The following is a 15,745-nucleotide window of genomic DNA, read 5'->3' on the forward strand; positions in this document are numbered from 1 at the left end:
GGAGGTTTCTTAACTAAAGGCAGGCCGTTTCCTGTAGTATAAGCATTTGCAGCTGTAGTATTTAGTCTGCCATCTCTTGCTTGGGTCAGCAGCCTGCCCGGGAATCGCAGCCACTCGGGGAAGTCAGGTATAGTAACAGCTTTAAATTCTTACTCCTCATTACAGACACTTGTGCTGCATTCATCTCTAGACAGCAGGTTGGACTGTGGTTTAGCCAGTGATACAAATCTGCTTTGGTCGCTGAAACACTCATCTTGCAAAAATGGAAAAGTCCATCCCCACCAAACGTTAATGCCTGGCTCAGTGATATGGCCGACCTCGCAGCCAACCAATGACTGCATTCAGCAGTCTTTGCGCTGACTTCTTAGAGCTCTGTGATTAATGCAGAGCCTTAAGATAGATATGTCGCTTCCCCCCCCCCCCCCCCGTCCCCCTCCATTTGGCCTGACCTCCTTTACTTACTGTCTGTATTATGATGAATCTGGTATTTTGGTCTATTTGTTGTATTTGGAAAAATTAATAAAAAGTTATAAATGCAAAAAAAGTCAATGATACAGATCTCACCACAGCTACATCTGTCCAGCACCAATGGTACCTGTGGAGTGCTGTGGTCTGGTAGATAAGGCACCGGTGTGAGAGCCAGGTGATCTAGGTTCTCATCCCAGCTCTGTCATTGGCCTGCTGTGTGTGACATTGGGCAAGTCACTTTACTTCTCTTTCTCTACTAGCCTTTGTCTGTCTCAGACTGCAAACTCCTCAGCAGAGGGACTGCGTCCCTATGTGCAGCCCCTAGCACAATGTGCCCCCACTCCAGGGTGGGATCGCTAGGTGTTTCTGTAATACTAATTACAGTCTCAGAGGGCAGAATTTGGTGCTTGGAATCAAAAGTCTAACATTTTCCATTGAGTTGATTTTAGATCTCAAATTTGTTACAAGATTAGAAAAGTTTCAGGACAGGGGAAAGCTACAGAAATATTTCAAACCCTAGGGAGTGAAAACAAAGAATCCACTTACTGTGCCCACATCTACATCCTAACACACTTGGACTGCAACTATTTCCATAGAGTGCAAACATCCCTGTTTGCTCATTTTAAAGATCTGTCCTCTATTGATACAACCACCGAGACGATCCGTTCATAGCATCAGTGAACCTCCCAGGCAGAAAGCTGTTCATCTCTTCTCAGAGATTGCCAGGGCAGCTGATATCTATCCATCTATCCCTACCTAACTGCCACTTTAGGCACCCAAATCCCATAATCAGGCCCTCTTTGGGATTCCCCACTCAGCTGCTCCTGAACCCTATAGGTGCGTAAACTTGTTTGGCACCTTAATTTTTCAGTAAAGAATTCCCGAGGCTCCTATGTTTCTGCCTCTGCACATGCCCCCTGCAGCTCCACAGTGGTGCATGAACAAGGGGAAAACAGGCGTTCCTCCACCTAACTCACATGTGGGACCTGATCTAGTAGTTGTATAAAGAAGCTTACACAAAAAGCGGGGGTTGGGAGGTAATATGAGGACTTCCCTCCTAACTTCAAGCCCAATGGTTAGGGTATTACCTGGAACAAACAGGAACATACACACACACACACACACCATCTACCAGAGAGGGAGAAGGATTTGAACTAAGGCCTAGTACTTAGGTGGTGAGGGCACCAACCATTGGTCTACAGAGTCATTCCCATGCTTAGCCGCTTGGGCTCTCTCTTTCTCTGGCCCACTGCTGAATTTGTTCCATTGTGCAGACGTAGTGACAGAATAATTGGCCTTAGAGAGAGAGAGCAAGTGTGAGACAGACCCTGTACCCTAGTGTTCCTGACACCTGCCTTGGCAGTGAGAATCCCAGGCTCCCATCCCCCGCCTCCAAGGCCTTTTTAAAATTATGTATCCCCTGGGGAACAGCAGAGATTGAGGGAGCCCCACACCAGACTATCCCATAAGCCAGTTGCTAGGACATTTCCCCCAAAGGTGATTGATGCCTGTTCAAATCTCTTCTCAGGTGGAGGAAGGGCTTGAACTGGGGATCTCCCGGAAACAGGGCAGCACGTTGATGGAACAGGATGTGCACAGTTCTTAGCCCGCTGGCATTACTGAGTCTGTTCAATAGTTTATTTCTGTCACAGCCAGAGTAAGAACTGGTTCACTTCGGAGGAAATACACTGAGAGCCGCCCGACTTCTTTTTACTGGGACAGTTTTGTAGCTGTTATTTTCACCTCCAAGGGGCTCTGTAGTTTTTACTCTGATGTAGCTGGGCAAGGTCACCACTGCGCAGGGCCGGCTCTGCCATTTTTGCTGCCCCAAGCACGTGCTTCCTCCGCTGGTGCCTGGAGTCGGCCCTGCCACACATCCTCTCCTTTACGGGCAAAGGCCGGGGGAGTGACGGCATTTCCATGTGTTCAGTGGAAGTCCCCACCCCTTCCAGTAAACACCCCTGGCCAGTTGCTCCCCATTCCTGACCCTATCCCTGCTTTCCCTGAGCAAGACACTGCCACGCCCTAGTCCCCATGTGACTGGCTCTCCCCCGGGATCCAAATTCCAATGCCTGGCTCCCTTTCCCGGGCTAGAAAAATCTGCCCCCCAAAGACCCAACTCCACCCCATATCCTCTAAACAAGGGATCAGCTCAGCAGGCGAACAGGAGAGGCAAGCAGGGGAGTTTTTCAGGGCGTAGCTGTGGATCCCCACTTGGGGAGTTGTGTGTTGGTCTGTTTGCTGTTTGTCTCCGTGTGGGTCGTGTGGCTGGGGTTTGGGTCCCTGACCAGGCCAGGTGACAGAGGTCTGTGTGTTTGTGTCTCTGAGAGGGCCGTGTGGCTCTGACCCTTGGGCCTAGGATCAGCCCTGGTGTTTGACGTCTGAGTCGTCCATCACCCCGTTAGCCACGGGGCAGAACTAAGCAGTGAGGCGCAGAGTCTATGAGGTAGTTAGTTGCTGAGCAAACACCTGAACAGGCACTTGGGTGAGGCACTGAACCATTCACTTATATCGTTATTTTAGCCCCATTCTCTAGGATACGATCGAGAGACCTGCCCGGCCTGTTGGGTTCTGTGTATTGTGCAGGAGTTTCGAGTAAACACAGCAGCACTAGGTACTAGTATTTCCACCCCCCAGAACGCTCTAGGAAGTGAAAGCAGGATTTCCCCACAGCTACTCCCCACCCCTCCAGCTGAGAACTGTATTTCAGGGTCAAACCAACCTCCGTTACGGCTGGGCTGCAGTCCGTGAGATAGCAATTCCTGCCTGGGAAAACCCAGTCACTGAATGTGGAACAATAGATCACAGTGACACAATGGGGAGGATGTTTGGGTTTGATGTGTTCTTGCCCCCCAAATCCCCACTGACGTTCCTGATGGATTCTCCTACAGCTGCACTGGGGAAGTTGGAACCATGATAAAGCCTCTGCTGATCCCCTTGACATACTTCTCTCTTCAGACCTGGCTGGGGATCCCTCAGGTAAACTCTTGAGCTTTGCCAGGGAAGCACTTTGTGTTTTCTCGTGTTTCTGCTCAAGGCTATGCCGGCAACCATACTGCCTTAGACCCATAGACATGCAGGGCTGGAGGGGACCTTGAGAGGTCATCCGATGCAGCCCCCCTGCTGAGGCTGGACCAAATGCCCTGAGACCACCTCTGACAGTTTTTGTCTAACCAGGGCCGCTTGCCACATTTTGCAGTGGCTGGTAAGGGAACCCCAGCCCTCCTACTAAACTGGGTTTCAGTCCAGGGACCCTCTGACCAGCAGCCAAGGTCTGCTCCATCAGACTCCTTGCTGCTGCCTCCCTGGATATCTTCCTACCACAGCCTTTTTCCAGCCCGCACAGCGTCTCCTGCCTCACCCTTCTTTCAGGGCTGGGCTCACAGGGCTCCCCCGGGGAATCCCCCAACAGGATCCCAAACCAAAAGAACAAAATTAAACCAATTTCTGCCTGGCTCAGGCTTCCTCCTCACCCTGCAGGAGCCTTCCTGTTCTCCTCAGGTCTCTCCGCTCTTTACTGCCAGGAGAGGGACTGCCAAAGTCTTCCCCCTCTCCCTGCAGCCCCTCAAACTCCAGTCCCAACGCCCCCTCGGCTTTACCAACACTGCCGCTGGCTTCCTCCTGGCCCGAGGCAACTCACCTCTGGCCGCAGGCTTCACTGCCCCCAGCCCTCTAGGTCTCCTCCTGGCTCTGGGCCCTCCAGTGCTGGCTCCAGGCCTCTGTCTGGCTTTCATCCAAGAGGGGACGTCCCCAGCTGGGTTTGATCACCACCTATGCGTAACGCCCTCCAGGTGCCACCCCGCAGCCTAAAGGGGCTCAGACTCCTGTAACCGCTGGTTAACCAGTGTGGGGTTTATACAACCCACCACAACGGTGTTGCCTCCCTCCATGCGCGTTCGGGGGTTGGATCCTGGATGGAACCTTCCCACGGGCATCGCCAGCCCTGGAGCATGCAGTGCATGGCTGGCATATGGAGATGGCAACCCGCTGCCTCCCACTGAGGTGAAAGGGGGTAGTTTATAGATGTTCCCGTGGGAGTGGATTGGGATTTTAGTCCCTCCTAGCCCCCTCCCTTCTATGTTTCTTGTTCCCCCTGCTTTGTCTTCCCTATTAATGTGTCCCTTCCTGCCTTCTTCCTAACCTCCCCCTCCCCACCTGCACACAATATATCTATGACACTAACAAAGTCCCCAGTAAACTAAACATGCATCTGCAATGATTACAGGGCTCGCTGGTCCTTGGGTATGTCGCCCCCTCCGCCCCCCCGAACATAACATTTGCCATGCAACACACTGAGGATTCTGCCTATATGTTCCCCCCCTTTCCTCTGTCTTGTCTGTTTAGAGGTAAGCTCCTAAGGGCAGAGACCATCTCCTAGTGTGTTTGTACAGGGCCGAGCACAATGGGGCCCCAATCCTGGGTGTGACCTCTTGGTGCTATTGTAACACAAATGCTAATGTGACTGTATGTTTCCTTTATTCTCCCAGGGAAAATGTCAGGTGGAGCTGAACATGATGGATGACGCTTTTGATGACCAATACATAGGATGTGCTGAAGAAATGGCTGGAATTGCACCTGAACTGCTAGAGAGAGAGAAGTCCATGTCCTCAGTGTTTAGAACGGTGTGGGAAAATGCACAAAAAGAATGGGAATGTGTAAAAAAAGAGATTTCTCTCCCCAAAGGCTTTGAAGATGAGCATGGAAGAGCCATAATAGCCTATACTGACGATGACTTTCACAGTGAGTTGAATGCGGCAGTGAGAGGGGCTGGGGCATCTCGAGCTCATTACATGGCCAGTTTCCAGTTCAAAGCCTTTCATTATTACTTGACAAGAGCTTTACAACTCTTACGAGGGAGGTGTGATGTGATGTACAATATGACGGTGTACCGGGGGGTTTCTGCCAGTTTTCAGCACATAGAATCAGGTGACATCAGGTTTGGACACTTTGCCTCTTCGTCTGTTAAAGAAGAAGTGGCTGAGAGATATAGCACTAAGAACCTCACCGCCACGTCCACACTCTTCACCATCCACACGTGCTTCGGTGTGAAGATCTGGAACTTCTCATACAGTCCTCCTGACGAAGAAGTGTTAATCCCAGTCCATGAGGTATTCAGCGTGTCCCAAGGACAAGGGAGTAACAACTTTGTCCTATGGAGCACAAACCGGACCTGCAGCCATTTTAACTGCGCGTACCTGGGCGGTGAGTACTGGGCTGAACACGAGAAATATTTGTGTGGGGCTATTTGCTGTGGTGAATTTGAAAACCCCACTTCAGGGAGAGCTGATGAGAGGAACACTGACATGGGGACTTGCCACCAGGGCTGGGGGAGACAGGCTGCCACGATTCTTGCTGCTAGAGAGGGCTCGTGCTGGGATGGGTGGACACTGGGTCCCAGGTGCTCACTGAGGAAAGAGAAGTGCCTAGACATTATGGTGATGGGAGCACTAGAAAGGCAGGTGAAGGCCCCAAACCACCGCGAGTCTTTAACACACACACGCCCCGTACAGAGCCCACAGGAGCCCTGGCAGAGCAGTTGTGGCTTCTCAGACAAAGCACAGCAAACCCAGAGGCTGTGGGAAGGGAGCAGGGGGGTGGCCTAGTGTGCAGATGGCGCATTATTCGGGGCAGTCAGGACTAGGGACGACGGTGAGGAGCTTCAGCAAGAAGCGGGGAGGGATAGCTCAGTGGTTTGAGCACTGGTCTGCTAAATCCAGGGCTGTGAGTTCAGTCCTTGAGGCAGCCACTGAGGGATCTGGGGCACATTCAGTATGTGGTCCTGCTAGTGAAGGCAGGGGGCTGGTCTTGATGACCTTTTGGGGTCCCTTCCAGTTCTAGGAGAGAGGTATATCTCCATATGTCATATTATTATCTAACCACGTTAGGTGAATGGGCAACGCAACATCAGGTGACATTCACTGACACACATTCAAGGTAATGCCCATTGTGAGGGATAATTTCACTGCATTGTTAATGAGCTGTATCGACTCAGACAGAGACCGGGCCAGCATTGGGGAGACTTCAGTGCAAATCTCAATGCAAACCTCTGTTCAATGTGCTGCTAGGTCTATAAAGCCAACAAAACGTTACCCTGCATCGGGAATGATGGGATGGAGAATAATGTGAAGATATTAATAACTAAGGCTAAGATTTAGTCATGGTTTTTTTTTTTTTAAGTAAAAGTCATGGCTAAGTCACAGGCAAGAAACAAAATTTCAAGGCCCCGTGACCTGTCCAGTGGTGGATTAATGATTTTGCCACCCCAGGCCCTGAAATAATTGCCGCCCCCAGCCCCATATGAACTTGTTTTAGTTTTTTTACAAATTCATTTGAACTAAAATGAATCTAAATATCATTAAAATAATTGAACATTTACAAGTTTTATTATAAATAAAATGACAAGTACAGCGGACCCTCGCTTGAACGCACGTCTGTATAGCGCGATTTCGCTTATAGCGCGGGACCAGGCATGGATCCAGAACTGAGAACCGCTTCATTTCTTCCTTCCAGTCATATTATTAACGTTTAGGATTCTCACGAGTATGTTTACTAAATGGCGTCACGCCGTCATTGGTGGTTTCAATACGCGCTATGATTGGTAGAATCGCGGCGTCACTGATGCCGCAATTACGAAAATGCTATTATAAATTTGCTGCCCCTGAATATTTGCCACCCTAGGTTATAATACGCTGCTGGACCTGTCCATGACTTGTACTATATACCCCAGACTAAATCTTGAGTGTTCTCAGGGGCTCCGTGGCACCTGCTGGGGGAAGGGCCCCGCTCGCCCAGGTCCGGTGCCGCCGGGGGAGGGCAGTGTGGCTGGCACCGGAGCCACCCTGGGGTCAGTTGCACCTACCAGGTGTAGAAGTCACAGAATCCGTGACCTCCGGGACAGACTCGCAGCCTTAATTAGAACATGAATCAATGGGGCACTCTTCCCTGGAATACTAGGTTTGGTTCTGATCACCGAGCTCTAAAAGATTTATTGGGGGGAGGTGGGGGTGGAGAAAGAGTTCAGAGACAAGGGATGAAAATGATCAGAGGTCTGGAGAGGTTTCTATGGGAGAGATTGGGATGGTTGAGCTCAGAGAAAAGATATAAAAGAAAACATGTTGGAGATATACAAAATAATAAATGAGACGGGGGAAATGGCAGTGTATAATTTACCACTTTCTCATAAAACAAGAATAAACTGAAGACAAATATATTTCAACTAGTAAAAGAGTGTGCCCTGTTATATACAATGCAGGGTTAACTTGTGGAACTCATTGACACAACATTTCCATAACTGCAAGAGCTCAGTAGACTTAAAAAAAAAAATTAGCCATTGATATAGACAGTTAGAATCTCCACAGTTATGTTACATAGGATAAACTAATTGTTTTTAAAAGAGCAATACACCCTTAGGCCTGAGGACAAAAGACAGTCACTAACTGCCAGGGTTGGGGGAAGTAATTTCCTATATGTGTATGTTATTCCCCACTGGGGTTTCTTACAGCTTCTCCTGATACAGTTGGGCCTGACCTCAATCAGGGACAGGAGACCAGGCTAGATCCAGTCCGATGGTTCCTATGTTTCTTTGGAAATAGTAGAATGCAGTTGAAAATTCTACCTGGGCAGATCCCATTTCATTGACTCTCTCTGTTTGTACTGTAGGAAAGAAGGACCAAACGTGTTTACCACTCTGGTAAGAAAGAACATTTTTGTTTTCATTCTTTTGAAAATGACTCGCCCTCTTTATTGAAGTGCAGAGCAGAGAACAACCCCACCAGGCAAACATGTCACATGAAACCAGCTGAGAAATAAGTGGGGTGAACTGCACGTTCTGTCTATTGATCCAGGTTCTCGTAGGGAGCTCATGACTAGTATCTGACACCTTCACGTCTGACTCAATTCCAGGCACAGTTGATTTCAGAAAAGAAAATTTAAGGAGAATAACCCCTTCGAGCCCTAAAGATTCATCTTCAGTGTCCTGAACTATAAACTGAACACACATCCCCTAACCCAACACCACAAGTTTGTCTCCATCTCCCTCCTCTCATAACTAGTCCCATTCTAGCCCCAGTGGAACTACATCCTCTCAAAGGACTAAACAGGACTATTTTACCAGAGCAGGTCGGAAAAATCTCAACAAAATATTTTCTCGTTGGAATTTGACAAATCATCAAACTCTTCACCTTTTGCAGAGCTGGTTTGATTTCGACACTGTTCTATCAGAACGCTGCCTGGGTTCTGGCCAGATCACCCGCCTGGCTCCTTGGCAGCTTGGCTGGCGGGCTGCCTAGGAGTCATAGACCCAGGACTTCCAATGCCCCTGACCCTGGGACAGCCTGCTTGGTGGACCACCCCAGAGCCGACACTCTAGTCCCTTGTGTGGAGAATTTCAAAATTTTGGGGGTTTTTTTATTCCAAGTCTGAACAAAACCAAATTTTGAAATTTCAAAATCCTCCACGAAATGGAATGAGCCTTTTCTGCTCAGCTCTATATTTCCCCTAAAGCCAATAAAAACCAACCAACAGAAATGGTGTTACTGGTGTGTGTGGCCAGTGTTCCAGACTCATGTCTTTATTATTCATAACTGGAATACACTTACGCAGCAGACAACAAGCTCCAAATCTGAACCTCTGGAACTGTCTTGGGGGAAACGTGCTCACCAATGATTGATACTGAAGAAACAAGCAGGCCGAGGAGGGAAGAAGCAGGTGAAATATCTCAGCAGTGAGGTGAATGTCCCAGGCCAGAGTGTCCTGCTGAGGGGAAATGGATTAACGTCCCTCTGTAATAAGTAGGTTCCAGTAGCTGTTTGGAAGGACACCTGTGTCCAGCTTTAAGGATCTCGGTCAGTGTGAAATAATTTCCTATCAGTTGTTTGATCTGCTTTTTCCTATTAACAGCTACCAAAAGAGGCCCGGCCTTTCCCGGTGAGCTGAGCCCTCACTGTTTAGAGGATCCATCATCCTGATCCACGTTATTGCTCTGAAGCTGTTTGCTGGTTTCTAAATTGTCCTATTTGTGTTACTCACTTTTTCTCTCTATCACAAATCATGGTGATGGGATTTGCCAGATCCAAAGCCGCCCTGCAATTCTACCAGTGTTTCAAAGGGAAACCAGGAACATGGAGGGAGTGTCGCTGGTACCTGCTTGGGCAAGCTTTGATTGTACGTTATCGATGAGTAGATCAAAATGGAAGCTCATAGTTCTGTTCCAGGTGGGATTTGTTTTACAGTGCCAGAGCTATAAATTGGTGCCTGATATATAAATACTTGTCTTCCTGTCCTGTTAGCACTTTTGTACCGATTTTTGATGACTTCAGTAAAAGACTTCTAAGAAATGAACTAAGTCAAACTATTTTAATTAAAACAGTAGATAGGGTTAATCTGTGTCTCGGCCAGGTGAATCTGTAACAGGACAGTTTGTGGGGTCCCATGTCTATATCTCTCAGTCACTTTCATATCAAACTTTCTCAGAAGAGGATATTTTTAATTGGTGAAATCAAAGGTCCAATTCTGGGCTAGTTTACCCACCTGCCTGCCCACTGACTGTCCTGGGATTTCGTGGGGTCTAATCAGTAACAGCATAGGTAGGCCTGACCGCTACCATGGCAGTGGACGTGATCCAGCAAGGGGCAGGGCGTGTGTATGGATATTCTTAATAGTCAGATTGGGCCATCAGGAGGACACTGGAACTGGACACAATTGTGATGGGATCCCCAGGGTGCAGCCTGGGACTGTGGGACCACTGTGCCCCCTGAACTCTCTCCAGCCTGCGCTGTCTTTCACAATGCCTTGCTAGTGACCAGCAGCAAACCCCTCCAGGCGCTGTGATCACTCAACACAACAGCATGTGGAGCCCCACACCCAGCTAGATTGCATGAATGCTCCCAGAGCCACTCAAGGATCACACAGGGAAAGGCACCAGAGCCAAATCCTCCCAGCACTGCACCTCAGGAATATACCATCTTGCCCTGCTCAAGACGAGCAGTGCAGATTTATTAATTGGTTCACCACTTCATCAATGGAAAGTGGACATACACCAGCCTTTGCCAACCTGAGCACATTTGCCACACGCTTCAGGCAAACTCACTGATAAAGATAAACAACTAAACAAATTTATTGACGACAAAAAGATAGATTTCAAGTGGCTATAAGTGTTAGGCAAAAAGTCAGTTAGTTACCAAAAGAAAAAAGTGCGCACGGTCTAAACTCTCAACCATTAGACTGGGCAACGGCTAGACTAAACAGTTTTTCTCACCCCACTGGATATTGCCATCCTTAATATCATAGGCACCGACTTTCAAAAGTGCCAGGGGGTGCTTGACCCCCATCTCTGCCCCTGGCCCCGCCCCCACTCCACCTCTTCCCCCAAGACCCCACTCCCACCACAGCTCTTCCTACCCTCATCCCACACACCCCCTTCCTGCCCAGTTCCCCCCGTCCCCTGAGCGCACCACATCTTTGCTCCTACCCCCTCAGAGCCTCCCCAATGCCACAGAACAGCTGATCGCAGGAAGCACAGGGAGGGAGCGGGAGGCTCTGATCAGTGGGGCCGACAGCGGGAGCTGATAGGGGGGCTGCCGGCAGGTGTTCAGCACCCACCAATTTTTCCCTGTGGGTGGTCCAGCCCTGGAGCACCCAAGTAGTCAGCGCCTCTGCTTAATATACAGGTTTGTCCCTTAAACCTGGGCCAGTCTCCTCTGTTGGAGTCTTCAGTTTTCGCCTGAGTGTCTTGGTTGCTTGCAGCATAGGTGGGGCAGGAGAAAGGCGAAGCGTGGGCCTGCTCTGTTCTGTTCTATACCCTCAGTCCCATGTGCTTGGGGAACACACAAGTCCAGGCATGTCTGGGGGCATTGCTGAGTCTCTCCAAGCAAGGTTGAGCAATTCCCCTGGTGTGGCCTCATGCACGTGAGTCATTGCATTGTAGCCCCCTTGCTGGACAATGGCTGTTGATGGGTTGTCTGACATCCCACCCGGGCGTTGGTTACTTTCCTTCCTGTTGCCTCTGGGGAGCGAATATCTGGCTGATTCCGCAACTTACAGCATGTTTTAGTGACCACCATACTACACAATTCTCAGACCTTCATATGCATTAATGATACACCTATATGGACAGAGAAATGACTTTCAGCAGATCACAACCTTTTCCCTGATACGTATGGGGCAGGCCTTGTAAGGTAAGATCGCGATTATATAAAAAATGAGGAATATGGGGGTTACAGGACGCTCCCTCAAGGTATAGAATGTCACAACTGTATCAGTAATGGTCTCGCCAATTCAACTTCCTGCTCCTAGTCCATATTCCAGTCCCTCATCTTGTAAGTGTGAGCTACATAGTTTGCTCTGTGTTGTTTTAGATGTATTAAAATAAGTTATTTAAGTTAGCCCTCTTTACAAAGTACCTAGATCACTCCGACCTGTATAACTGACCTGTCCCTACCTATCATTATTTACCACTCCACCAATTTTTGTATCATCTGCAAATTTTACCAGCAATGTTTATATTTTCTTCCAACTCATTGATAAAGGTATTGAATACTACTTTGCTCTACAGAAGCCCACTTCAAACACCCCCATTGGATGATGATTCCCCATTTACAATTACTTTTTGTGATATATCAGCTAACGAGTTTCGATGCCGTTAACTATGGACATTATGTCTAGTGCTGATTTTTTATCAGTATGTTGGGTGAGACTAGGTCACTTGCCTTAGAGAAATCTATCTCTATTATGCCAAACCAGTTACCATGAGCAGCAAAATTTATAATCTCACCCAAAAATGAAATCAGGTCCCATTACCAAGACCTATTTTCCATAAAACCAGGTTGAATGGCAAGAATACCCAGCCTTTAATTCTTTATCAACAGAATCTCATATCATCTTTTCTGTTATTTGTCAGACTAACCAGCCTATAGTTACCCAGGTCATCCCACGTGCCCTTTTAGAATATTAGCACAACTTCCAATATTCTGGAATTTCTCTGTTATTCCAAGATTAAAATCTAACATCAGTGGGCTGGAGATCTCCTCAGCTAATGCTTTTGGGGCTCTTGGATACAAGTTATCCAGGCCTAATAAAGGGCCTAGACCAGTGTTAGCACATTTCTTGTGTTCCTAATGTACTTTAAAAGCTTATTATCCTTAGCTCTACCAGAGTTTTCCTTGATGTCTTTAGCATCCCTTATCTATTGTCTACACTTGATAGCAATCAATATAAATTAAAAGCTATCTATTTCCACTTTTCCCATTTCTTATATAGTGTTTTATTTCTAAATGCTGCCTTCACTTCCTCACTGAACCAGGATGGGCTTTTAGCCCAAGTTCCCCTCTTTCTTCAGTGTGGCTTTTTGGCCGTCTAATAAACTCTTTTTAAAAAGCTCCCAATTTTCATTCAGATTTTTTCTGTCTACACTCCCCCCCCCAATTAATTTCACTCACTTTCCTCAGCTTTGGAAAATTAAAATTAGTCCTTTTTATTTGCCCATATTGAATGCAATCAGATCATGTTCCCTGTTCCTTAGGCAAACATCAACTTCCAGACCAGTGATTAATTTATCTGTATCTACCATAATAAAGTGCAAAACAGTGTTACACTGTATTTGGTGCAATATTTGAGGGTTTAGAAAATCATGAACAATTTTTAGAAACTGTAATGATGCTTTACTACTGGCTTCATGAGATCTCCGGTATGTGTCTCCCAAGAGCCATAACACCACAGATTTTCTGTCTGCACATTACACACAGTTGTTCTCTGGTTTGAACCAGTGGCCTGTAACAGTGCCCCAGCAGTACCATCTCCTGGTTTTTGTTAATTAGCACATTGACCTATGTGCATTGAAGGTCCTGAGGTATTAGTAATGTAGAGTGGCACCCCTGCCCCAACCTCCCACCTCTTTTACTCACTCTGGACTTCCTGAACAGGTTATAACCAGTGATTTTAACATTCCAGTCATGCAAGTCATCCCATCGGGTTTCAGTAACTCCATTCCCATCACACGTCTTCTCAATGAGCATTTCCAGTTCCCCTTGCTTGTTACCCACATTCCTAGAACTGCTATGAGCATCTTTCAGAGATAATTCGTGGCAAGCTCCAGTCGCTGTGAAGCTCACACACCTGATTAATCAGTTAGCCAATGATTTATTAAATTCACACCACCTATAGAAAGGTCTGAGACAGAACTGATCAGAGCCATCAAACCACCCGAAAGATTAACTTCTTGGTAAGATACAGAAATGGCCAGGGCATGAGGAGAGGCAGTGGAACCTGCCCTGGGGTTCAGAGCTCAGCTGGGAGGGGCTACTCCACCGCTTGTGATTGGGAGACCTTGTAACCAGACGATTCTGGGGCAGTTGCAGATCAGGGGTAACTATCAAAAGAGATAGCTCCTGGATCTGCCCAAGTGCATCTGTAACAGGGTCACACTCACTTCTCACAAGCACCCCCGGGCCGATTGCATGTGCCTGCAGCCTCTGTCTGTGGTGGCTCTTCGGTGACTCAGCCCTCTGGCCAAGTCATACACATGCTGTCTGTGAGAAAAAAATAAACCCCTTTCGGGGTACAAGTGCAACAGGGGCCTCTCTCAGTGCCCTCTGTGATGTCTCTCTCTGTTTGTCCCTGTTCCAGAATAGAGCAGTGCTCCAAGGCTCCTTCCTTGGAGGCAGCGTCTTCACCCTCTCTGGCCCCAGCTCTTCATCTGGGCCAGTACAGTTCAGTCCCTCTTCTGGGGTGCCTCAAAGTCCAGGCCACTTTACCAGTGGCTGGAGACAGGGGAACCAGGCCCACCCTCTACTTCAGGTCCAAGCCCAGGGACCCTATAGAGAGCAGCCATCTGTAATGTCCCTTTAAATAAACTGTGTTGCTGCTGTAATTCCCTGGGTCACTTCCCCATGGCTCCCACACATTCTTCACCCTTACCTCAGGGCCTTGTTCCCCTTCTGGAGTCAGGCACAGCACGGTCCACAGTGCTAGGACAGGTGGGAAACCTGCCTCTGCATCCCGGCTGCGCCACTGACAGGGAGCCGCCAACGGTAAGTTTGTGCCCCAACCCCAGCGCTGAGCCCCCCCCAAACCTGGAGCCCCCAGAGCACCCCAAACTCCTCTTCCCCAGCCCAACCCCAAAGTCTGCACCCCCAGATGATGATCCCCTCCAGCATCCCAACCTCCTGCCCCAGCCCAGAGTCCCGTCCCACACCCTGAATCCCTCATTCCCAGCCTCACCACACAGCCCTCACCCCTGCACCCCAACTCTCTGCTCAGCCCTGAGCCCCTCCCACACCCCAAACCCCTCATCCCCAGCTCCATTGGGTCATGGGATCAACAATTTTCTTCAACTGGGTCCCCAGAAAAAAAGTTTGAAAACCACTGGTGTAACCCACACACCTACCGGCTGTGGTGCTTTGTCCCATCTAATGGCACCAGGACCATGTAGAGAGAGAGATTAGTGAGTCTGCTCAATAATGTTAGCGAAGGGCCACGTAGCTTTTAGCTTATTCTGTAGAGCAGGGGTGGGCAAACTTTTTGGCCCAAGGGCCACATCTGGGTATGGAAATTGTATGGTGGGCCACAAATGCTCATGAAATTGGGGGTTGGAGGGCGGGAGGGGGTGAGGGCTCCGGGGTGGGGCCAGAAATTAGGAGTTCAGGGTGTGGGAAGGGGCTCCGGACTGGGGCAGCGGGTTGAGGTGAGGGAGGGATGAGGGCTCCAGCTGGGGGTGCGGGCTCTGGGGATGAGGGGTTGGGGGTACAGGAGGCTGCTGTGGGCTGGGACCAAGGGGCTCAGAGGGCAGGAGGGGTATCAGCGCTAGGGCAGGTGGTTGGGGTGCAGGAAGGGGTCAGGGGTGCAGGCTCCAGGCGGCGCTTACCTCAAGCAGCTCCCAGAAGCAGCAGTATGTCCCCCCTCTGGCTCCTACATGGAGGCGTGTCTGGGTGGCTCTGCAAGCTGCCCCATCCACAGGCGCCACCCCAGCAGCTCTCATTTGCCCTGGTTCCTGGCCAATGGGAGCTGCGGGAGCAGCACTTGGGGCTTGGGGCAGTATGCGGAGCCCCCTGGCTGCCCCTATGTGTAGGAGCCAGAGTGGGGACATGCCACCGCTTCTGGAAGCCGTGTGGAGCCATGGCACGGAGCGGGGCAAGCCCCCAACCCTGCTCCCCAGCGGGAGCTCGAGGGCCGGATGTGGCCCCCAGGCTGTAGTTTGCCCACCCCTGCAGTAGAGGCTCATGCGCTAAGCTCCAGATGCCCCAGATTCAATCCTCCTGTCACGGGGCGGCACTCACTGGTGCAG

The 15,745-nt window shown here is 49.3% G+C and overlaps 1 protein-coding gene across 5 annotated transcripts; it reads left to right on the plus strand.

Annotated features, from left to right (window-relative positions):
- LOC101947110 (ecto-ADP-ribosyltransferase 5-like) lies at positions 1-9,803 on the plus strand. Of its 5 annotated transcripts, XM_005292180.4 has the most exons (5): positions 42-127; positions 1,997-2,125; positions 3,360-3,447; positions 4,956-5,670; positions 8,128-9,803. In XM_005292180.4, exons 2-5 carry the CDS (start codon positions 2,058-2,060, stop codon positions 8,160-8,162), a joined length of 906 nt encoding a protein of 301 aa, XP_005292237.1. In that variant the 5' UTR covers positions 42-127; positions 1,997-2,057; the 3' UTR covers positions 8,163-9,803. The 5 variants fall into 5 exon arrangements, with proteins under 5 accessions (XP_005292238.1, XP_065437922.1, XP_005292237.1 ...); XM_005292181.4 differs by lacking the exon at positions 1,997-2,125 and having other exon boundaries at positions 1-127; XM_065581849.1 differs by lacking the exon at positions 8,128-9,803 and having other exon boundaries at positions 43-127; positions 4,956-6,216.
- Positions 9,804-15,745: the final 5,942 nt, after the last annotated feature.

The sequence above is a fragment of the Chrysemys picta genome, chromosome 1, assembly GCF_011386835.1.
Source record: "Chrysemys picta bellii isolate R12L10 chromosome 1, ASM1138683v2, whole genome shotgun sequence".
NCBI classification, from domain to species: Eukaryota; Metazoa; Chordata; order Testudines; family Emydidae; genus Chrysemys; species Chrysemys picta.

Bases quoted from the DNA above. Each gene is read 5' to 3' on its own strand.
- LOC101947110 (XM_065581849.1), top strand. From the start codon at position 2,058: ATGTGCACAGTTCTTAGCCCGCTGGCATTACTGAGTCTGTTCAATAGT. The intron at 2,126-3,359 runs GTAAGAACTGGT...ATTCTCCTACAG, and splicing joins TTATTTCTGTCACAGCCAGA to CTGCACTGGGGAAGTTGGAA. The intron at 3,448-4,955 runs GTAAACTCTTGA...TTATTCTCCCAG, and splicing joins CCTGGCTGGGGATCCCTCAG to GGAAAATGTCAGGTGGAGCT.